The sequence below is a fragment of the Paralichthys olivaceus genome, chromosome 4 (assembly GCF_024713975.1).
Source record: "Paralichthys olivaceus isolate ysfri-2021 chromosome 4, ASM2471397v2, whole genome shotgun sequence".
Lineage (NCBI taxonomy): Eukaryota > Metazoa > Chordata > Actinopteri > Pleuronectiformes > Paralichthyidae > Paralichthys > Paralichthys olivaceus.
This window is the reverse complement of record NC_091096.1, coordinates 17,413,322-17,438,079: the sequence shown is the minus strand read 5'-3', so window position 1 is coordinate 17,438,079 and position 24,758 is coordinate 17,413,322. Positions and strand designations below refer to the sequence as shown.

General features: G+C 42.2%; 1 protein-coding gene across 1 annotated transcript; it reads right to left on the bottom strand.

The window, feature by feature from the left end:
* Positions 1 to 647: 647 nt before the first annotated feature.
* LOC109633742 (anthrax toxin receptor 1-like) lies at positions 648 to 24,416 on the bottom strand. Its single transcript, XM_020093777.2, has 18 exons — positions 23,922 to 24,416; positions 19,310 to 19,381; positions 19,133 to 19,204; positions 18,462 to 18,543; positions 18,282 to 18,315; positions 17,401 to 17,480; positions 16,706 to 16,774; positions 16,181 to 16,261; positions 15,282 to 15,342; positions 14,332 to 14,430; positions 11,181 to 11,250; positions 10,995 to 11,073; positions 10,486 to 10,581; positions 8,894 to 8,935; positions 7,951 to 8,046; positions 7,591 to 7,758; positions 6,818 to 6,898; positions 648 to 2,330 (listed from the first exon to the last, which is right to left on the bottom strand). The coding sequence occupies exons 1-18, from the start codon at positions 24,101 to 24,103 to the stop codon at positions 1,920 to 1,922; spliced, it is 1,875 nt and encodes a 624-aa protein (XP_019949336.2). The 5' UTR covers positions 24,104 to 24,416; the 3' UTR covers positions 648 to 1,919.
* Positions 24,417 to 24,758: the final 342 nt, after the last annotated feature.

Below are 24,758 nucleotides of genomic sequence, written 5' to 3'. Positions count from 1 at the left end.
AATATGTATATGTAAGACATTCTGTAGACAAAAGGAGGCATAGTGTGCATAAAAAGGACTGAAGGAAAGACGAGAGTAAACCTATAAAGTCTTAACAGGTTTCCGATGAAAGCTTAGAGAACAAACTTCAGCCCAGAGGTTGTTTTAACCTTGTCAGGAGCTAAATCTTTGGTTTACAAGTTGTTTTTGAAGAAAATACAGAAGAACAGAGTCGACTTTTATTCACCTAAGATGTTTACAGATATAGATGTCTACATTCTGTATCCACGGAGAGTTGCATATACTGTCTTTCTGATTGTGATTGCTTTGCATTCTGCAGCGAGTCTTCTGATTATCACAGAGCAGCTTCATATTAATCTGAACTTCATGTGACCCATGGAACAAAACGCTTTTATTGTGATCCATGCTGCAAGGATGTTGTGCAAAAAAAAAACCTCAACATTTTATTTAAGTTGATGAAACTGGCGACTGACTCTCTAGTCATGAATACATACAGTACATTAGTCTCTCTCTCTCTTTCTGACACACACACACACACACACACACACACAGATCTGAAGACACATGGTTATTGTAGCAAAATGATTATTTACATAAAAAACAGCTTTCGTAAGAGGCTGTGGCTGGATGAGCAAAACAATGTGCAAAGTTTCTCCCTGATTCTGACACGGTTTTGTCCACATCTTGATAGACAGAGTGTACGCTGCTAACTATAGCTGTGACTGTGGTCATATCAGTTATACAGGTGCATCTCAAACTATTAATTAAATTAAACTTTAATATATTCTGGATTCATTACATGTAAAGTGAAATATTGGAAATATTTCCAGCCTGTTTTAATTTGGTTGATTACGTCTTACAGCTCAAAGTATTTGAGTATTTCCTAAGATCAATCAATAAAGAATTTAAAATTTAGACAATACTTGGCCAGGCCTCCTTTAGCAGGAGTTATTGCATCAATGTGGTGAGGGATCTGAAAACAGGACATTGGACCATTGACCAAGAGATACACAGTATTTATGGTAATTTACTCAAACTCAATATGAATTATTGTGATATTTTTAAATATATGTTTTTCCCTTTAGGCTGTATTGATCAAACTCAAAATAAATAAAAAAAACTAAGAACTTGATGTATAATGAGTCTAAGATATAAATAAAGTTTAAAAAACCGAACTTTTTCACAATATTCTTATTCTTTGAGATGCACCTGTATAGGTGTATAGTTAAGTATCTGAATCCCAGTTTATAGTTCACTCCTATGTGCACATTAGGCTGGTTTATTATGCAAGTCAAAAGTGCAAGGAGTACAAAAATAGTAAAACTAAAGATGTGTGTATGATGCATAAAACTAGGTAGAAATGTTATCAAAAGAACACACACTGACTCAAACACGATGGCATGCAGTTGCTCAACATTCAAGAACAGAAAAACAGGGATTTTTTCAGATTCCTCTTGTCTCTTTTTAGAAAAGATGGAAACGTTACACATATTTTGGTGTCATGATCGTTTTGAAAACAACTCTGCTCCTTGTTGAGCAGCTGATTTGGATTCATCCAATCTTGTGAGCTCATGGAGAAGGCATCAGGGCCTGAAGCAGCCCACAGGTCCACGGAGGCAAATGTTTTTGAGCCGGCCCGCATGACCTCATTCATAGGGAACGTCTGTGTAATTCAAGCATCAGAGCAATTTCACTGTTGTGCTAGAAGTGTACAACATTCACTGTAGACAAATAGCTGAAAAATAGTCCTCGCTGCTCCTCTTCACAAGGCAGAAAGGCCACAGCCCGCTGAGAGTGGCACAAGTGTCCACATGTCCTGGCCTCCAGGTGGTCAACGATGGTCATGTGCTGATCACTGGTGGGACTTTGTGTTGCCTTTTTCAAATTTGTGGGGTTCTCTCCCATCTCATGCTGGAGCTTTACAGCCCAGGGCGAGGCGGTGGGCGTGCAGGGGGAGGGGCTCGACCAGGAGGAGGTCCCTGTGGAGGAGGAGGCAAGGAGCCCGTTGGGGAGGCAGGAGGTGAAGGGGTCGTTGAGGCCGCTGACAACGCTGGTGTGGGCATGTTGGTCGGAGGAAGAGCCCGGTTGGGAGGTGGGGTGTAGGGCGGAGGAGAGGGGGAAGGGGAGGTGGGAGGAGGTGTTGGAGGTAATGATGGAAGGGTGCAGGAGGAGAAAGACAGAGATGATGGAGGGCTGCTGGGGGTCGGTGGGAGGGTGCCCTGCGGCAGTGTTGGACTCTTGCTCGGGGGGTTGTAGATGGGGGATGAGTGGTTGTAGTGAGGGTAGTGGGAAGGGGGAGACTTCATGCGGGTGAAGTTCATGCATTTGCCCTGAAATTTAAAAACACACCAGATTTCAGAGGAACATTCAGTGACTATAAATTACAAACATTGCTCTGAGACAAACATGTTGGTCGCGTGTGTGGAGCATCTGGTTTAACTGGAAAGATTTGAACCCCATCATCCACTCCTCCTTAACATTAACTCTCGCAACTGTATAATGAGCACGAAATCTTGATTTAAGACACTGGGGAACCAGCGTCACTATGCATACTGGCACTGTAGTTCTTCACAACAGAGAGTTTTCGTGTTTGCGTATCGTAGACAGAAAGTACTTTTGTTCCATTGTGGGGATTTCTTAGGAGCACTGCATAGTGAACTAGAAGGGCACTCATTTTAATTCAATTTTAAATTCAATTTTATTTGTATATTTACAAATCATAATATACATTTTCTCAAGGCACTTTTCATAGACCTTAAAAATGATAGACGGACCCAACAGTTCCCACAGTGAGCAGCAGTTTGGCAACTGTGGAGAGAAAAAACTCCCTCATTAACTGGAAGAAACTTCCAGCAGAACCAGACTCAATGTGGGCGGCCATCTGCCTCGACTGAACCCGAACGTATGTGACTCAGAGAGCACATACATTCACCAACAGTCCCCTCATCACCCACAATTCATTTCACAAGATCTGTTTTTGTGGGATCTGAACTAGTTGCACACACTCATCAGTTCCCTAAACATACCTGATTTTTCTTTCATCAGAATCTATGAATTATTCCCTGTTTAGTTTGATCAGTTTTGAGGCTCCATGTATTTCAGAGTGATGGAGAACCAGTGGTTTTTGTGAAATCCAGACTAAAGCTGATATGAAAAGTTTACAGGTATATTTATGAAATGTTGTGAAGGATTCAAGAATCCAAGTTTCCATTTTAATAACTTCATGTAGTAGATAAATACTTTTAACTGTTGTGATTGTTTCTGGATGGCCAGGTCTTTCTGTCTGGAGTTTGCATGTTCTCGTGTCTGTGTTTTTTTTCCAGGTACTCCAGCTTCTTCCCACAATCCAAAATCAGGTAGGTTGGGATTATTTTAAGTGAAGACTCTAAATTGACCCTATGTGTGAATGTGAATGGGTTTTTGTCTTTGTATGTTGGCTCTGCGTTAAACTGGCGACCTGGCCAGGGTGTATATGCCTCTTGCCCAATGTCTGCTACGATTAGGTCCAGCCCTACATAACCCTTACAGGATAACAGTATAGATAATGGATGGATAGATTGTTACTGATGATGTAAAGAAACTTAGGAGTGTATATGTACTGCTTGTCTAAATCATATTTAGACAAAACATACTTTTCTTGCTCTGACAGCTGAATTAGTCTTAGATATAAAAACGTCCCTCACTGCTTTCTGTTAGAAATCAGACAGACTGATGACTGGAGCAGACGTTTGTGTGCCTCTCACTTACTGAAGCCTCATCCATTGTCAGCACAGATCTAAACAACAGCACTTTACTGTCAACAGACCTCAACCTGCACATGATATAACTCCCAATCACAGCTTTATGGGCAATTATGGGGGATTTATGGACCATGTACTGTAAATGCTCTACTCAACTGAACAAGTTAACCTGCCATCACGCTGTGATCCAAACTAAAGTGCGGTCATGCAAGAGAGACGATCATATTCCAGAAACAAGCTACACCCCTGGACAGCTGCAACGAGGGGATCAGGGAGTGGCAGTGAACTGATAAGGAGTGAAAACTCTGCTCGCATTACCACTAGGGCGAAATGACCTGCAGGGAAAATGATGCATGCCGACAAGTATGAGTGACAGTGAAGTGCATCAAAGGTGTACTTAAAATCAATGTCTCCTAAGAGAGTATGTGTGAAAACAGCGTTTGAATATGTCACAGGAACCTGACTTAAGTTTCTCTCCGGCACCAGTCAGTGGGATCAACTGGTCTCTCCCCTCCCACCACTGCATTCATTTAGAGGAAGTTATAAATGCAAGGCCTTGACAAGAGACTCCTAATTGCAACCAGAACACGCTTGTTTACTGCGAATCATCAAGGATACTTGACCCAAACTCCCCCCCCCAAGTGCACTAATGTCGAGCTTTATAGTGAGAAGGATTCACTCCTACACATCTAATTACAGAGCAGTGCATCAGCTGCACTTACTGTACTGAAGGGTATAAAGCCAAAAACGTGACCCTGTGAGTTTAACTCCAGTACTGGTGATATTATTTGACTGTGATTGAAGTAATACGGACCAGTCCACCTTAAATATTGCTTCATTTTAGGTGCAGCTTCTCATACATATTGTTCTATTGTCGGTACATCCCAGAAGCAAGATAGACTGGCCATTATATCAATTTGAAAATATATAAACGCTTAAAGGTACCGTGTGTAGAATTCTGTGATATCTAGTGTTGAAATTGCATGTTGCAGCTGAACACCCCTCACCTCACCCTCTCCTTCCAAACATGAAAAAGAACCTGTCGAAGCCTTTAATTGTCATAAAAACTCAAAAGGTGTTTAAATTGTCCAGTCTGGACTAGTGAAAAAAACATGGCAGCCTCCGTAGAGAGGGTCCCCTCAATGTAAATATAAAGTATTTAAATATAAAGGACCTTTTCTGGGGTAAAGAAAACTACAATTCATACAATTTAGATGAAAGGAACCTAAATCTTACACACTGGACCTTTAAGTCATAGCAATTCAAGTTTTGAATCCATGTGCAAGTCTCACGTGAACTTCCTCTTTCCTTCTCATCCCTGATCTCTTGTCTTTTGGAAACCCCTCTTTCAATCTGTTGTTGTCAAAATCAGGCTCCACAATTCTCACATTGGTGTTTTGACATTTACTTGTTATCCCGCTCACTCCCAGGTCTCAGACTTTGCTCACAGTGGAAAAGGTCAGCATTATTTTTACAGTCACTGAACTGTGTTTGAAGGACCTCACAGTCTCTGTGGAGAGCTTTGTTCTCTGTCTCTAGTTCTGCAGTGGATCAGTAGAGAGTCTCAGTGTGTTGTATTAACGTCTCATTGTTGAGACACTGGGCCTGGTTGTTTCTGTGGTAAACTCCACTCTGTTGTTGCAAGCTGTGATGGGTTTTCTGGAGGCGTTCATAGGTCTCAAGTGTTAAAAGGCTGTAGATAGGCATTCAATTGATCTTTTAACACATGACTAAATGGGATTAAAACAATGTTTTCTTCTATTTTGCAAAACTAAAGATTTATTTGCAGCATAAAGGAACTAGTATATTTTCTTTCATTTAATGAGGAGTTACCCCTTGTTATGCACCAGGTGATCTCACATATGTGTAAGTGGTCTATATTTTATGGAGAACTATGATAGTCTTGTTGACCGCTCCAAAAAGCATTCATCCATTCATACAGCACTTCTACACACAGTGCCTTTTTTTTCTCATCACACACCAATCAGGGGAAATTTGAGGGTAAAGAAACAAAATGTAGACTGGAGGAGCCAGGGATCTAACTACCATCCCTGTTGTTAATGGCTGACCCTCTCTTCCTCCTGAGCCACAGCCTTGATGTTTGTTAGAACAGACTGTTCAAAGTCTGGCCCCAGTGATACAAGGTTTTGTCCTGTAACACATGAATCAATAGTACTATATATATATATATATATATCTCCATAATAATATCACACTATTTTTGGCAATTTGAAACATTATGGCCAGAATAAGCATATTACAAATAGTTTTAATTTTATGAATGAGAGTGATTGTAATAGTTGTGCACTTTGTTGCAGCGTTATCCAGACTGCAGTGGACCCACATCACTAAAGATGTTCTCTGTTGCTGTTATATCAACTGAAGCTGGAAGATTATAAGGAGCAGGTGTTTGATAATTATCAGATATTGTGGGCGAAATACTATGGGTATGGAACATGGTAAATGGACTATTTACAGAATTTCTCCTGTCTTTTCGATCACCCAAACACTTTAGAGTACAAGTCACTTTCAACCATTCACACACACATTCAGGATTTTACGTCATTGAGCATTTGTTGGTGATAGATATTAATAAAGACTTAAATAACGTAGCGGGGGAGAACTTCTCCAGCTCTCTGATAGTTGGATAATGTTTAATTGAACTCTGGCTGAACTCTGGAACTACAGACGAATGTGATGCCAGTTATGCTGTGTTTGCATTGTTTGTGTATTTAAAGCTCCAAAATTGTCCATCACCAGATTCAGATTCCTTCAGCCAGCTTGTTACATTTTGTATCACATACCACTTCCCTCCACCTCACAATCTGGACTTTGAATAAAATACATTTTCCTTTTCATGATGACTTCACCAGGCATCTTGTAGCCAGTCAGATTCAATCCCAACTCACTGCAGGTTTTCCCATGAGCCTCTCTGTGCACAACAGCTGGTCTATTTACTCAGCATTGTCAGATGCAAACAAATCTCCAATCTGACAAATGCTAATGCGCAACCAAGGCCTTATGTCATTTTAGATAAAATACAGGTTGATAAATCATCTGTGAAGTGTTTTTCTTACCTTGTCACCTGGATGAGGCCTCATTACTGACACACGGTCATAGCCTTTCCTCAAAAGTACCCACAATGCATCTAGTTTGCTCTGTGGAAAGACAGAAAAGACAAAATCATCTCTCTAGTTTTTTCTCCCACACTGCACCAAACCCCAGCTGCATTAAAAATGACCAGGACTAACCCCATTACTACAGTCGTTTCAAAGTGTCACGTTGAAATCATTTCAGCTGGTTTTGAACACAGCAAATACTTTGAGGATAAGGGCAGAAAATGCAGCTGTTTTTCCTCACTAAACAAAAGTGCTGGCTGTGCAGCACTGCTCCCTGGAGGTCAGGCCAACAGGAGTCTGGTTTCTATTAGCGATCCCCCCGCTGACTGGGAAGGCTTCGGAACAACTCCTTTAACCCCGTGCTGGCCCTGGAGGAAGGGCCTGTGTGCCAATAGTCACCTAACGTTATTACCTAACACATCTAATGCTACTTTCAACAACATTTTAATAATGCCATTAATTGTATATCCACAGCCAGGTTAACATGGAGTAATTTGCAACAGATGTATTTTTACAGTAGGCAGACACATGCTAACAGCTGAAAAAAGAACATTTGTCTCAGCAGAATTGTAAATGCTTATATAAATTAAACATAAGCTGAGCTTTATGTCTCACAAATGTTTTGCATGTTGTACACATGAAACTCATAACTTCTATGTTTGCCATTCTTATTTGTTGTCAGAGCTAATACTCCCCAGACTGTTTCCTCCTGTAGCTACTCGCTCCTGTACCTTGATTGGCGAGTACCACTTGCGTGGCCCTGGGGCTCTCTGCATGCCATTGTTGAGAATCCGTGTGGGGGGCAGATCGTACTCCTGCTCGGGCATCTTCACTTTGGCATTTTTAGCCTTTTCCAGCTTCGCTCCTTCTTCTGTGGAGCCTTTCTCCCCCCAGCGTACCTGATGATAGAGAGGAAATTATGACAATAGTACAGACTACATTTAATGTTTCAAAGATGGTTCAGCATAAGTGCAGTTAAATTGAGAGCTGCTGCTGTGCTCCATAATTAGAGATGCCTTTTAGAGCAGCCCTCATGATCCCAGAGTTTACTTTTAAGGTTCATTCTTTCTAATTAAGTCATCAGATCTCACCTCCATTCTTTTGATTCCACCTACACCTCTTCCTCCGTAGTAGGAAGCATCCACAGTCGGCCACTTCTTCTTGGGTGTATCAAAGTCCTCATCATCCTATGGGACAGGGGCAGGACATAAGTTTTATTGCAATATATCATCTAAAAGGCTTACCACCTACAGCTAACAAGCTTTTATGGTTAATGTACACACCCAATAATCACCTCGGAGCTAACTCCTGATGGTAGATGCCTTCTCATTTGTGACAATGCGGCTCATTTGAAGTAAAATTATCTGTCTGCCCTCCAAACTCAAACCCCTGTCCTCATTTCTGTCCCCTCTGACAGAGGAAATTACAAAGCCCACTGGGCAAGGTTTGTTATATTACAGCTCTTTAATACACCCTCTAAGATTCATAGTCTACTAGGATGTCTTACACAGGAAACCATAATGAATTCTGAAAGTTGTCTTTGAGGCCGAGGCTGCCACTGGAGTCTGGTTTTGCTACAAATTCTCCAGTTAAACCTACTTGTCAGTTTAAATGGAGCAAATACTGTACCTTATTTATATGGATTTGGTCATCAAACCAAATCATATGAAATAAGGATATTGGTTAAATTTTACATTATTCCACAAAGGTCTGAACAGCTCCAGAAATCATGAATAAAAAAATATGGACATAGAGGTGGCAGAAAAGAACAGTTAAAGTCGGGGTTTCATTGTTATTCTACGAGGGCGTTAACTCACATCACAAATGATGAACTGCTAAATGAGTGAAATCGCAGTTTCAGGTCAGGGAGTGAATGAATGACGCAGCATGGTTAACGAGGTTTGAATTGTCAGAGTAAACTCAGCAATTACACAAACCAAACATTTGCAGCTGTCTGAATATTAAATGATGAGTTGTTTTTCTTTCTTTTTGAGTCATAAGAAAGAGATCAAGTGGAGACGGAGCAGCTCTCACCGAACTCTCCTCTTCAAGTGGAGGTGGGGGTTCGTGGATGATCTGTGGGTGGAAAAACACACAAACACGCATGAGAGGAGAAAGAAGGAACGTGTTACACATAAGAAGATGACAAAACTCACACACTCATGTATCATCTGTGTGTTAAAGCAAAGTCTTCTCTGTGTGCAACACGATGGTTACACAACACATGGCTGAGGAATTGGTTATTTTTTTAACACTAATAACACTGACCTAGAAATGTGCGATCCAGATTTTTTGGCTTGAGGTTGTTGATTAGGAGAAAAGAGGAGTAACAGGCTCATAAACACTGCTCTTATTTTCTGTATAGAGGATTTATACTTTTTGTTTATCCTATGTATGAGGTTTTAAGTTATCCATTTACTTCCATTTTCAGAGCGTGTCATACAGCAGCAGCATTGATGGATTGCATACAGACAGAATGTATTTTTTTAGCATGTAGAGTTTAGTCTGTCTTTTACCATCTACTTGTTCTCTTTCGCCTGCACATAAGTTACCATATTTTTTTCCAACACAGTTTCTACTACACTTATTGCACTAAGCAAATTAAGGAATCCTGATTCTTATTTGTGATTTTCCTCCACGTGGCTCCAAATCCTGGAACACGAAACAATTCCCCGTGGTAACCTAGCACTGCTTTTCCTAAACAGACCTGCTTGCACAGACTTGAGTTTGCAACGGAATGGACAAGAACAGAAAAATAAAGTAAAGGGAGGGAAGGCCATGTTGTAAAAGCTGACATCTTTCTCTGGCACCTCTCAGCTCTTTGCTGTTTCCAGCTCTGGAAACATTGGACTGGATTTTGAAGAGACACCCCTCTTTTAATTCGAAAGGAGAATTACAGATTTTGACAGAAAGTAACATGAGTAACAAGAGAGTTTGTTGAGATATAGTGATGTTGGCAGTTTGACCACAGGACAGTGTTTTTTTTAATTTCCTCTTGTTACTGTATACAGAGCAGATGATTGCCATACAAATATTTTTCATAAAACTTTATTTCTGGAGAGCTAGCTTGCTTCTAAACACCCACATAGTAACAATGATATGAACCCAAAACATTCAGCCTATGTGGGTTTTTGTTTCCACGTCACTCGTTGGAAACTTAGAGCTATTACTGGTGGAAGAATTGACTAAGTCTTCCAGTGTATATACTGAGGCTGTATTGAGACGTGAGACTCAGAGGTCACCTGCTGTGACCTTTAGAAACACAGATTGTTTAAACAGCAGAATAATTACTTCAACACACATTCACCCAGTGGCCTTGACCTCCTCCTCTGGACTAAGTTCAGCTGCAGGGATTCAAAGGAGCCAGATGCCCTTGTTGACTCATGACTAACCTTCTCACCATGGGAGTGTTGTTAAGGTTAATAAGATGCCTTGGGGGGGTGTTAGCCAGTGAGGACAGACCTGGAAAAGACATTTCTGCCTGTTGCATTGTCCACAAGCAACATTGCTGCCTTCCAGGTCTGTTTCAGACCATCGAAGGTTTGAAGAAGCTGGTTAGACCAGTAGCCATCTGTAAAGCAGCATGTGTGCATCTTATTTTTGCATTAGTGTTTGAGAAAACTCACCACAGTGCAGCAAAGAGGCCAGAACCACCAGAGAAGAGCCAAGACCAGGAGCAGCATCAGGATGAGCAGGGCGATGGCCAGGATGGTCCCATCAGACTGTAACAGAGACAGACACGTCAACTCCCACAGTCTGAATAAGTAGAGCACTAAATCCATGTAAACCACTTCTCCGGGCTCGATGCTTCATGTAGGAAAGTGGTTCTTTTGATCTTATGAAGCCATTTCAAAGCTTGTTACACCAAAGACAATGACTGTTTGTGCTGAAAAACCTCAAACAATTTGCATCCATCATTTAAACAAGTGTTTACCAAATTGTAATTCACTGTTTTCACTTACCCTGGCCCTTGCCCAATGGCAGCTGAGATATGTGCAAGGCCCATTGTCTGTATGTATGGATGTTTTGATTGGTTTTATTTGTGTGTTTTCTATCATTAGTGTTATGCAATGTACCATGACCTCATAATATTACAGTTTCAAAGCTAAATGCTAGTACAGAGAATTGTACTCACACATCCCACAGTGGTTATTGTGACGGAGCTGGAGATGAAACTGAGACCCTCGTTCATACTGACGTAAAGATTTGCTGCCCTGAAAAAGAAGAATGTTCCAGCTGTCATTTGCGTGGTGTCTTTAAAAACAGAGCAGATGGTGTCGTATAAAACCTCTCATTCTTTTTAATAAAATCTAGGACTTACATCCCCTCATCTTGAAGCACTGGTGCAGGGCAGAGAAGATATGTGTCTTCCACAATCAAAGGCTTCACCACTAGAGCAGACGAGGGAAAGGAATCATAAAAACCAGCACAAGAATCAGCCAAGTATTCCAGTCTTGTCTTGTGGTCATGGTCAGTGGTATAGTCACTGACATACAAAGCTTGCAAAGCAGGAGTTTTACCAGCAAGTCATGACCCGAGTCACCTTTCAGATTATATCATTATTTAGCCTGATTACAGAAAGATCTCTCTCCTGACTGATTAATGCCACATTACTTCATTTTAATTCAATTAAAGAATGGAGCCTATGTCCTTCGCTCAAATAAAAAAGTGTTTGAGAAGAGAGTTTCTTCAAAACTGTGCTTTGTTGTCTGCTGAGCGAGGACATCTGTATTCCCCTCAGAGTCATAACTACAAGCTACAAGCTTTCACCACAGCTTTTGTTTTTCAGGCAAAATGTAGGTCCTCTCCTTGTCCAGTTGGCTTTTTAAGAAAGTGGCTCCAACGAGCGTCGTCTCACCAGGCCTGTCTGTTTATCCTGGCAAGGGGAGAGCATACCCCAGGAGTGAGGAAATCAATACGCGCAGTCGCACAGTAGGTCAGGATTGGTCTTCCCTAGAAACACCATGCAGCACAGTGGTGGGGGGGTACAAATATAAATATGCAACCACCTCACACTCAGAATGGCCTTACACCATTAAAACAATATGAAAAAGAATGAAAAAAACTACAGCAAAGTCTAACATTCCAACAGTCTTCAGATTTCCACTGAGTAGAAAGATGGAATCGCTAGACTGTCATCATGTTTCACACTGTTTGTTCCCAAAGTGTTGGTAGGTTACTTGGTAGGTTGCTAGTTGCTAGGTTTGACTGGGAGGTGCAGATAAGTGCCCTGCAGAGTTCAACTTTAAATCATTTCTAAAGCTGGCATTAATCATTAGAAAGACCAAAAGCTGGGACATATTGTTGGTAAGCTCAAATCAGCATAGAGTCAAGAGAAACAGTTGTTTGACTTCTTGAAGAAATGCAACTTACTAGACTTTATATAGAGGTCAGACATTTTATTTTAGGAAATACACTTAAAAGCTTATTTGCGGAGAGTTAGATGAGAAGATCAATATCTCATGTGTGTAATGTGAAATACTATGCTTGCTAGCTAGCTTAGCATAGAGGTATTTGTTTTCTAATTGTTTGTTTGTTTTTCCATTTTTGCATCATTAGAAGCGATATCAACTCGCTCGTGATGAATCCCTTGCTGTGTTCTCGCAATAAATTCTCTTTGTTCGGTTTATTGGTGGGAGGCAACCACCATCAAATTCTCCTGAATTTCTACAGACTTTATACTTGAGGAACAGGGGGAGTATGTCTGCAGAAACTGCAGAGCCTCTCACTCTGACATTTGCGTTCACACATGCACCTCCTCCAGGAAAAAAAAAAAACAGTATCTGCAGAGATCTGTGCATGTCTGAAAACAGCTTTAGTGACTCCAGGGACTCTTGCTGCCACTGTGATGTTTCCAGGCAATTGTTAAAAATTCCAGCAAGTAGAACCACTGTTGGTTACATACCCTGTTTTTTTTTTTTAATAGATTAAACCAACACAATGCAACATGTCAATTAGTCAGACTTTCAGGGACTATCATGGGTTTTATAAACTCATCAAAGGCAAGTTTCCCCATACTTAATGTCTTTGTGCTAAGCTAAATTAAGCTAACCAGCTGCTAGCAGGAACTTCATATAGACATTAGAGAATTATTGGTAACAAACTGAGAAAGTACATTGCCAGAATTCCTTTATGTCTTGTCTCCTTATTTACATTGTTCAGTGTTGTCCACTGCAACAAAACAATGGACTGTTCAGAACAGGACCTGCCAAATCCTAGCACGCCTCACTGTATTTTCTGCTATTCTTTCCTGGCAAAACATATTCAAACATCAATTCATCTGCTCGGCACATGTTAGTTACATATTGCTGCTGCTGTCTTTCTTTTCTTTTCACCATATTTGCAAAGTATGCTAAGGGCTGCAGCGAGTCAACAAGGGCAAGTAAAGATGTAGCCTTTTCTGATAGATTATCTATCCCATGTTTATCTGCAGCCGAGCTAACCATGGCCTATTTATTTATTCATTTAAAGTTTATCCCTGATGTGAACTAAACAATTGAGAATTGTGTGTAAACAATTTGGAGACATGGATGAATAAGTATAATGGAGATCATTTTACTTAAATTGTTTCCATGTCCAGAAAGTTGTTTGATGTATCATGCAGAAATAAGAATCATTCACGGGGGTTGTTTAAGTTTGATGAATTCTGAAAATATATTTTTTATTTGTTTGTATAGAATTTGATTTAGAGAGCAAGATGCCTTTGTTGAAAGTTGATGGCAGAACCAAATTACCCATTGTTAAAGCAAATGGTCTCTGGGTAAATAATACTGCATTTTCAATCATCTACTTATCATTCATAAATATACTTTACTGTATAGTCTGCATATGCATGGATTAGGCTAAAAAAACACAAGAAATCACATATTAACCATCATGCAACATCTAAATAAACCAAATGGAGAGAAACAATGCAGAGTTGAAAGAAGTAATGAACAGATACAAAGTTAAAGATGATTAAGTGCTGAATTCCAAATTTGAATCCCTGAGAAAAGAGGAAGCACTAACATAAGGTTGAAAAAGAAACATGCCTATTCATCAGAGGAGCAGACTGTGGGTTAGTGCCTCGAGTCTGGTGAATAACTTGCTTTGAAATTTAACCAGCACCTCCTGCAGCTACTGCAGTGTGCACTGGAGGAAGTGGTTTTAACAACTATTACAGTGAGCCACTAGTAAGCATTGTGGGGAAACTGTCTGTATCCTTGAGGCCTTTTCCTTCATCCTGCCTCGTGTGTGGTTCCTTATCTGGCGGTTTTCCAGGTTGTAAAATTGCAGTTTGTTGTTTAAAGAAAAAAAAGCCATGATACCAATAACACCAGAATAGCTCCTTGCTGGATCAAAGAGGACTCCAGCTGAGTGGCTCACTTCGTGTTTGATGAGCAAGACGCTCAATTATGCGTAATTCTGATTACGTGTATTCCAGCTGCTTTTATTGCTAATGAACTGGTTTGAGTTAGATGGTATTCACTCACTTTTGGTGAGGGTGTCGTTGATTCGGAAGCTGCACAGTACTTTATCAACATTTCGGGCATGGAGGAATCCATTTCCTCTCACCACCACCTGGAAGGTCTCTGGGTGAGGAGAAGAAACAACTGATAATAAGGTTGTGTTTTTTTAATACTTTTTGGTCCAAAGAATTACCCAAACTCCCCATTATCCAATATGGAACACTCACTCAACTACTATAATTTCCTTGTCAATATAATTACTGACTTGAATTTGTTAGGAAACAAAGATATTTTGTTGTTGGAAATACTTTAAATAGTTGATGCGTGGTATGACGCAGCAGTTTCTCTGGGACCAAAACCACAAACCCAGCACATGGCAAACTGACACTGGAAAACAAGTATATAATTTGTTTCGAAGTGCTGAAGCTGATATTGACACAGTCTGGGTTAAATCATTGTGGACTATGGATGGTAAATACAGATGGACGACACATCTCAATGTCCTCCTACTATCCAGAAATGAAGATGCGGTCGACCAATTGAGAGTGAGTCTTAGCTGTCAATTTTGATGTTTCACTTATTTTTCCAACATCAAGTCGCTAATTAAAACCAAACTTACTGGAAAAATATACACTTGAACAAACACAAGTGTGATAAGAACTAACAAAAATGACAGAACCATCTTTAAAAAACATTTATTGGATGTGTACTTTGATTTACACTGCTAGCATGAAGGAGGCCGGGTTTAGGACCTATGCTTCAGCCAACCACCAATCAAAACGCTTTGGCTTCACTTTTGGCTATCATGTCGACCATCTTTATTTACAGTCTATGCTTTGGACTGTCAAGACACTGTGTCTGTATTTGTTAAATACGACCTGACATTACAGCCTGTTTGTGATTCTTATGAGGAGTTACTGAAGATTACATTATTGAGCATCCTATGGAGAATGAGGGTGAAGAAAATCTCTTACCTCCTGCACAGATGCTAGAGGGCTCTGCAGCCAGGATCTCAATACAGGACTTCTTCAGGATCTGAGGAGACAAAGAGAAGGAATTCACAGAGCTCATCAGAGCAGCAGCAGGCCTCTGGCTTTGTGTTGTCCTTTAATACTCAAACATTTGTTCTGCTTGTGCATCTCTGCTTACAGCTTTATTACAATGTGAGGATAATATTTTGATCCTGGTATTCAGTTTAGTGTCCATGTCTTTTGTATAGCAGTGGGTATGCTCCTCTTAACAGTGACTGGTTTTACACAGTTCTGGGTCTTTAATGGGAATATTCACAAACCTTTTTCCACAGCGGGCTATTGGTTTGAAGTTTCTGCAGATGTGTCTATACTTAATGCTCTCTAGGAACAAATCCCACTATAATTCTAAGAAGAGGACAGATTCATGTCTCACAGTCTCACTCATAAACTAAGTTAATCTGCTCCAGGTGACCATCAGCTCAGTCAGCTGTCTGACCTTTAACTCCTCTCAACAAACATTGCATCCCAGTTACAACTACTCCCGCTTGACAAACAGTTTTTTTTTTTTCAAGCGACAAAAGTGTAAGTAAACACAACTGAGTTTGGTCTGAAGAGGTACAGCACATGTTCTGATCATGTTTGGTCCAATGCAAGTCATGTTGATCAAAAGCAAAGTCACACAGTCAAAGCAGGTTTTCCTGGAATTCTGTTCCTGGACAGGCTCCATGGATAGAATAAGTTATCATGCTTTAAACCTATTTAGTCTTGTTTGCTGCGAGCTATTCTATCAGTGAGTGTGTTAAAGGAGAAATGAATACAGACTCTTATAATCGGCTGTTTATCAGTCCTGATTACAGTTGATGTTATTTGAACATGTTTGTGAGCAGAAGTTAAATGCTTACCGAATCAATGACCCCTTGCAAAGCCTCAAATCCATCATTTACAGGGAAGACATGGTCCTTACTATCAGCAATCTTTGCCAGCTACAGAGGAAACAAGTCATTACATTCACACTTACAATTCTTCAGAAATTGTCTGATCAGAAGCAGAATCAGCGGCAGGATATTTCATTATGGGGTAGGACATATGGACGTTATTAACAAAATGAAACAATTTACTTTTTAATAGAAGATAAACTAAAACAATTTTGACACAAAGTAGAATGACTCTGCAATGATCAGGCCAAAATTACTTGGATAGAAGCTTCAGTGACATTTGTAATACATTTCACGTCCTTACACAAACTTTCGTTTTCTAGGAACAGAGTTGGCAGTCTGACCTAACTTATATAAACAGTTTAAACTGATATAAAACAATACAATATTCTAAAGCAATTAACAGCTACTTGAAAAATGGATCCTCTTGTTATCCATATTGATTCCTCAATCAATACATTTAAGGTACAAATACTTTTAACATCAACACACCTGCGTCTCATTGAAGTCCTTCACCCCCACGCAGTAAACTGAGGCCCCCAGACTTCGGGAACGGTTGGCCTGTCAGATACACACACAGATTCACAGCAAAAACAGGAAGAAGCTCAACACCTGGGTTCAATTACACCTCTGCCTTTCACAACATCGTCCAAAACATGGTGAAAATAAACTTGTGTGAATGTGACCTCTAAAAAGATTTTATAAGAAGTTGCATAACACCGTGTTCCGGCTGAAAAATATTATTTAGATGTAATGTGGAATAGAAATGTCACACAGATGCCTGAAAACCAAAAGCAGGACAGACCAGCTAAATAATTCTTTTCTGCGAGTTTTGGTGTTGACTCTGAATGACAATAAGGCGTCTCACAGCATTTCAGGCTGCAGTGAAAACCTCCTTGTGAGGGCACTCAAAGCTATTCTCAGGTTTTCTAAAGCCTTCTCCTGTCTGGATGATCTGATGTGCAAATAAATCATTAGATCCCAGTGCATATGTGCGGAGGATGACTGTGCTTGCACTTATAAATCTTGTGTTTTGACCCCGTTTTTCCAGACTAAAGGAGGAGGATCAAAGTGCTGATGTATACATTAGGTTGGCAGTGTTTGATGTGGTCCGTCACGTGCACAGTCATGTATTCCACCTGGTTCTAATTTGTATGACCCATTTAACCTCTCTGTAGCTCTCTCACCTCTCTCTCAGCGTAATAGAAAAGATCCTCGTGCAGCTCTCCATCTGTCAGAGCTATGACAACGCTTGCAGTGCGATAACCTGCACACAGAAAGAATTTGATCAATGCTGCTCTCATAACATATCCTCTTATCATGCTTTGCAAATAACCAGGCAGCATTATAAAGGCTCCCTGAATCTCTCACGGCCTAGTTCATTGTGATTTGTATCACACAATTATTTATTATCCCAGAAAAACACACCAGAACTCCCCCTTAGAAATAAATACTCATTCTGTGCTATTATGCACGTTTGTTTGTGACATTATAAAATGTATATTAAAATGTATGTACATTTATTTTGTTCATTTCAGTGTAATCCAAAAACCAAACAATACACTTACACACATTCAAAATGACCTGCCCCCTTTCATACGAATAACATAATGGTCCTCTTTTTCCTGATTTCCTTTCTTTTATTCAGAATCACAAATAAGTGATGATAATAGTAATAATGTCCTTATATAATTTGTTTTTTAATTGAATCATCTTTGACCAACATTTTAAATCATTGCTAGCATTCCACAGTTTCACTCCATAAACAAAAATACACATCTGCTTTAATGTAGTGAGTTGAAGTAATTTTCTATGTAATACAATGCAGGAAAGCACACTTTAACTACCACCCCAACATACAAATTCATTTATACATTTATTCAGTAGGACATTATTATTTTTTGTAAAGATAGAATTTGCAGGGCTGCTGTATTGGATTAGATGTTATAGGTGTACCTATTATATTGAACACTGGGTGTATTTCTATGAGCTGTGAGTAACTGAAACATCACATGTAATTAAAAAATATAATTGTCCTAAAAAAAATAGCAGGATGAAAAGATGTTACCTTCAGTGTTTCCATAGTATATCTGCTCACTGGCCTGTGAAAAAGATGACCCGGAATGAAACAGTGGACTATTCATCTGGCATGAAGTTAATGAAACAGTCATTCGGTGCTCAGGCCTGGGTGGTGTTATAGGTCTGGAGATATTGTGAAGATAAAGCTCTGAGTGAAACGGCCGCTCACCCTCAAGATGCCCTCATGCATGAAGGTGTCTCCCCCTGGAAGGACCCCCTGCAGCTCCTCCAGACCTTTGCGAATGCGTTCCCTGAGCAGACACATGGAACACGAGCTAATCCACATTTCTGATAATATATAATCTAATGGAAAATGTTTATTTTGTGAGATTATTTTGAGAACATACTTCTGACTGAAACTAGACTCTGCAAGGGGGGGGGGGGGGTAAGCGAATAACAGTTTCCATGAGGGCAGCAATTTGAAGGAAATACTAGCAATGTGTAACAGATGAATAAATTGAAACAGCCTTGGTGTGTATTGGCTTGAGAAACTGTCATGCAGATAGACAGGAAATGAGTCCTTAGTTTGAATAAGATGTGAGGGAAGCAGTGAAAAGATTTTGTGGCTTTTGAGACACTTTGCTGAGGAAAGATTAGATTTATAAGCTGCCCACAATGTGTCAAAAACCATGTGATGAAGGAGCCGTCCAGACCAGCGACACCATCATCACATCACAGCGAGGGAAAGTATCTGTCTGGAATCTCTTGATCATAAAAAAAACGCAGAGGAATCCTATCTGTGTGTGACCTCTGTCCAAATCTGGTATTACGCTCATTCCTTTTAGATGGACGACAGAGAAGTAAAGGATTGAAATTAATTTTGAGGGGATCTGCACCCACCTGTCTTCTGTCAGGCTCATTAAAATCTGTCCGTCAGTGGAAAACACGATGAAGGACATCCGCAACTGTGGACTGGCGGCAAGGAGAAGAGAGGAATACACTCTGTTAAACCAATAATCAGTTCTTGTTGTATCCTTTCCCACAGTTACTTTCTGACACAACCAGGGTTTTTTTTACCTTATGAATTTATGAGCTAGATGTTCGACAAAGTGGTAGATTTCTGTCCAGTGGTTCTGCACACTCCCAGATCTGATAGAGAAGAGAAAAGCCAAATTTAATGTGAGGATCTTTTCAAACACTTGTACATCTAATGACCTCTGTCAAATTAACAACAGACCCTCGACTGTTTTTGAGACAATAGGACCTGTGGCACACCCGTTACACCATTTATTTGAGCTTAAGTTTTGTACAATGGGAGGAAGTGGAGATGCAGTGTCCACCTTTTATATACAATCTATAATTGTATCATTGTTCTCATTTTGTTACTCTACTTTAGCATCTCTTTGTTATAATTTTGTATCCCATTCTGGTTGTTCTGTGTTGTCCCCTGACCAGTCAGTGATCCACCCATAAAACAGACACTGCCTCTGAAGGGAGGAGAAAAACCTGCAGAATAGTTCTGCATGAGTAAAAGCTCATGCAGCACAGCTGGTTGATTCTGAGAAGTAACAATTACGTCGCACTCCTCAGATTACTGTTAACATCTTTATAATGCACCTGCAACTCTATTCATATTAATTTTGTGAATTATTATCATTGGAGTCAGATGAATATATCCTCTGACCGGGTTTCATGCAACCAGGTCAGTGTGGATGTTGATCATCTTGCTCACTACCTCCTCTTTGTTAATGAACTCAAAGCAGAGCTGTTGGGACTCACATTTTCCCCTGTGATGTTTTTATTGGACTTCCTGACAACGTCCACAAAGTCCTCTCTACTCTGTTGTTGTAAGGAAGTAAAAATAAAGAGATTTAGTTGGAGTAGCTTTTAAGCATAGATATATTTTGTGGCGTTCGACCACGCCACAGGGTTCCCCTCACGACAGCCAGAGACAGACCAGTCCAACCATTGTGGGTTTAGCAACATCTTTTTATTATCTCCCAACAGAACATACCAAACATGTAACTTAAATGGGTCCAGCCCTATCTGCTGGACCTCTGGCTTCTTGGAGTGTTCTCTGAGCGTTCTTCTCCCGAGTCTAGTGCGTTCTTCCTGGAGTTCTCAGAGCCTTCTCAGTGTTCTCCCGTGTTCTTCTGAGGCAGCTCTGCTGCCTCCTTTTAAAGTCTGAGGATCAATCAGCTAACAGCTCTCACCTGTGCTGATTGATCCTCAGTGGTGCAGGTGAAGGTGCTCTCTCCGCCCCTTCACCTCCACATACCCCCACCGTCAAATTCAGGCCCGGGAGCTATCCGGCCTGAACTACTCCCCCCCCTCCCATCCGGCCAGGGGAGGAACCCAGCCCACCGACTGAGGCGCTCCGGGGGTCGAGCAGGTGGGCGTCGCGGGACGCGGCATCCCTCAGGCGGCCTGGAAGGTGGGCGCCGCCGCACGGGCACCTTGGACCCCGGAGCAGGTGGGCGCCGCCGCACGGGCACCTTGGACCCCTCAGCAGGTGGGCGCCGCCGCACGGGCACCTTGGACCCCTCAGCAGGTGGGCGCCGCCGCCCGGGCACCTTGGACCCCTCCGCAGGTGGGCGCCGCCGCACGGGCACCTTGGACCCCGGAACAGTGGGGCGCCGCCGTCCGGGAGACCCCGCCGACCTCGGCACCGGGACCGGAGGCGTCAGCTTCTCCGCTGACCTCGGCGCAGGACCCGGAGGTGTCGGCTTCCCCGCCGACCTCGGCACCGGGACCGGAGGCGTCAGCTTCTCCGCTGACACGGGAACAGGAAGAGGAGTCGGCCCGGGAGGTGTCGGCTTCCCCGCCGACCTCGGTACCGGGACCGGAGGCGTCAGCATCTCCGCTGACACGGGAACAGGAAGAGGAGTCGGCCCGGGAGGTGTCGGCTTCACCGCCGACCGAGGCACCGGAACCGGAGGTCTCGGCTTCCCCGCCGCCCGAGGCACCGGAACCGGAGGTGTCGGCTTCCCCGCCGCCCGAGGCACCGGAACCGGAGGTGTCGGCTTCCCCGCCGCCCGAGGCACCGGAACCGGAGGCGTCAGCTTCTCCGCTGACACGGGAACAGGAAGAGGAGTCGGCCCGGGAGGTGTCGGCTTCCCCGCCGACCTCGGCACCGGGACCGGAGGCGTCAGCTTCTCCGCTGACACGGGAACAGGAAGAGGAGTCGGCCCGGGAGGTGTCGGCTTCACCGCCGACCGAGGCACCGGAACCGGAGGTCTCGGCTTCCCCGCCGACCTCAGCGCTGGAACCGGAGGCGTCAGCTTCCCCGCTGACCCTGGAGCCGGACCCATCGGCTTCACCGCCGATCGGGGACCAGCGCTCCCCGCCCTCTCCAGCTCGGTGCCGCAGGTGAGGCGCTCGAGCTTCATCCTCTCCGTCTGCCTCAGGAGCTCCTCCGTCTGCCTCTGCGTCTGCCTCAGGAGCTCCTCCGTTTCCTTCCCCAGCGATTGTACCCGGTCCATGTCTCTGGCTGTGTGAGGTCCCTGTACAGGTGCCAGTGTGGCGTTCGACCACGCCACAGGGTTCCCCTCACGACAGCCAGAGACAGACCAGTCCAACCATTGTGGGTTTAGCAACATCTTTTTATTATCTCCCAACAGAACATACCAAACATGTAACTTAAATGGGTCCAGCCCTATCTGCTGGACCTCTGGCTTCTTGGAGTGTTCTCTGAGCGTTCTTCTCCCGAGTCTAGTGCGTTCTTCCTGGAGTTCTCAGAGCCTTCTCAGTGTTCTCCCGTGTTCTTCTGAGGCAGCTCTGCTGCCTCCTTTTAAAGTCTGAGGATCAATCAGCTAACAGCTCTCACCTGTGCTGATTGATCCTCAGTGGTGCAGGTGAAGGTGCTCTCTCCGCCCCTTCACCTCCACATATTTCCTTTCATCTAATTATATAATTATAAATATCAAAATTAGAGGATATTGTATTGTGTATTTGTATTGAGGCTTTTGAAAATGTCTTTCAATTGCCAAATCCTCCTGAAACATTTCTTTAAAAACCTATTTTTCCATTGTTACCATGACACAACAGTCAGGCCAACAGACTGAAACACTGGAACATCTGGACCTAATGGAGTAAGGGCAGCACAGACATGGAGAAGAGAGGTCAGGCCAATACCGGGAGGACAGTGAGTGCAGGTGGAGGACATCACTGTTCAAAAGCAAGCTAAGTTCCAGCCTGCAGAAATAATTTAAAAAAGGAACAGCTAATAAGTGTACATTTTTTTCTTCAACGGTAAATGTGGTCAGGTCACACATGCAAAATAAATCTGTGTCGTTAAAACAAGGTTCTCCCTAACAATCACTCTGTGTTACACACAATTGCCTTATTTCCCCTCAGAGCAACAGCAGAGTGCCTGGAGTTGGCACTGACGTGTACTGTAGGACAACTGGAAAATCCATCAGCGTCATTGGGGGGGGGGGGACTATAAACAGAGGAGCCACAAGGAGAGAGTGAAATGCAAACTGAAATACAACCAAGTCCATCCTCTAGATAAAGAAATCTGGAGTTGGATGATAAATTTGCTTATGACCTAGTTGGCAAGATATTTTGGCTCATGACGAACCACTCTCACAAAAAAAATTGAATGTCATAAGGTAAGTATTCTGTTACGATCCAAAAGCAACAGTCTGGGTAAGTTAATTGTCAGTGCCAAGGAGGCAATGCATATATTAGCTGACATTATTGCTTCCCCTTAAAGTCCCTGTCAAGTAAATTCAGGTAAACACTGTTCATGTCAGACAGACGATATTTTGGAAACTGTTCAACTGTTTTCACTCAACTGACTTTACTAATGAGATTGCTTGCTTCCTGTTTAGAGCATGGAGCATGGAAATTAAAGTTTTCCTTAAACATGCATTGTGCATTATGCTCCAAATCAACCCTAACGGAAACTCATCCAATCTCATCTGAAATGTTATCAATGTGATCATGTAATTGGTAAACTGTGGCAGCTTTGATCGGGTGCCCATGTTGCATGGCTGAAAGGAAACAGGAATCACCAAAAACCAGGTTGGATAAACATGGACAGTTTCTAAATCAAAGTATCCAAATGACTAAACAGGCAGGCCAAACATCCGGTGTTCTTCAGATACACAGACTAAAAGTTAGAGAAGATGAGGAGCCAATGATTAAGAAATGCATGCATTCTGAATAAAAACAAGCCACATGGTGACATCTTTTTTTAAAGAGGAGCAACCCCAAACACAGCAACCAGTAACAGTGTATATAATCTGTGCAGCAGACCACCACACACATACCCCCAGTGGACATATAACCATGCTGAAATCTAGATCAAAGCTTTTGGCACCTTCCTGCAAAACATGAACCCAGAGGGTGTGATGATAACAGAAAAGGTGATGACATCATGAAAAGGTTTTGCAGAGACAATAACTATCACTGAAAGAAGCAGGAGACCAACATAAAGTGACGCATATGTACTGATATATTTACTTTGTGCATTAATGGGCTCTCATAAGAATGAATAGTTTTTAAGGCAATCAGCAGATACAGGTTGATGGAATATTCAATTCAGGTTCAGTCACTGCAGGGGGACAAATTTCCAGATAAAGAAATAATGAATTGCTCTTATTAAACCCAGGTTTTTATATTTTAACATCCTCTTAATCCATCCCATCTAACTGTGTCAGATCATGTGTGTCAGACTACTCACTTGTCCAAAACAAAGTAGAGATCGAAGCCTCCAAAGCACGAGGACGACCCAGCCTGCCTTCTGTCCTGGTCCGGTCCAGCATTTCCTGCAGTGAGCACAACTAATGCAGCACCCAGCACCACTGGAAACCAGGAGTTTCTACTCCAGCACCAAAGCATTATTCCAACTGAAGAAAATCTCATACAGATGAGGTGATGAATTAAACCAGCTTAAATTAAAATAAAATAAAAAGTTGGTTGGAGAAGTTGATCCTTGCAGGTTCAATCCTCCACCGGCGCCTTCAGCATGGAAAAGGAAAAGCAGTAATCCAGAAGAGAGCAGTAACTCACAGGTAGACGTGGAGGAGAGAGAGGAAGCATGAGTGTTGAGGGTCTCACTGTTGTTGTTGAGGCTCTCTCATCACTGGGTCCTGCTCAGCATGCACAAGATGACAAAGCTCCACAACCTCCACCAACTCCTGCTGCTTTTGTTAATGACAGAGACATGCAACAGAGATCCCGGATGTCTAACAACTCTAAATGTCTTCTCACAAGTCTCCTTGTACTCAAAAGTCTCTCTCTCTCTCTCTCTCTCTCTCTCTCTCTCTCTCTCTCTCTCTCTCACACACGCACACACACACACACACACACACACACACTGTAGGTTAATGAAGACAATACAGTAGAAACACCACAATCCACTGGCTTGTGCTGCCTCCTAGTGGTAATACATGGCTGGTGACTGGTTTTGTACAAGAACATACAGACTCTATGACTCAGAATAACTGTGAAAGTAGTAAATACTTATTTTGAAGCTTCAGTTTTTTTTGGGGGTGGGGGGGCGGGGTAAAAAAAATGT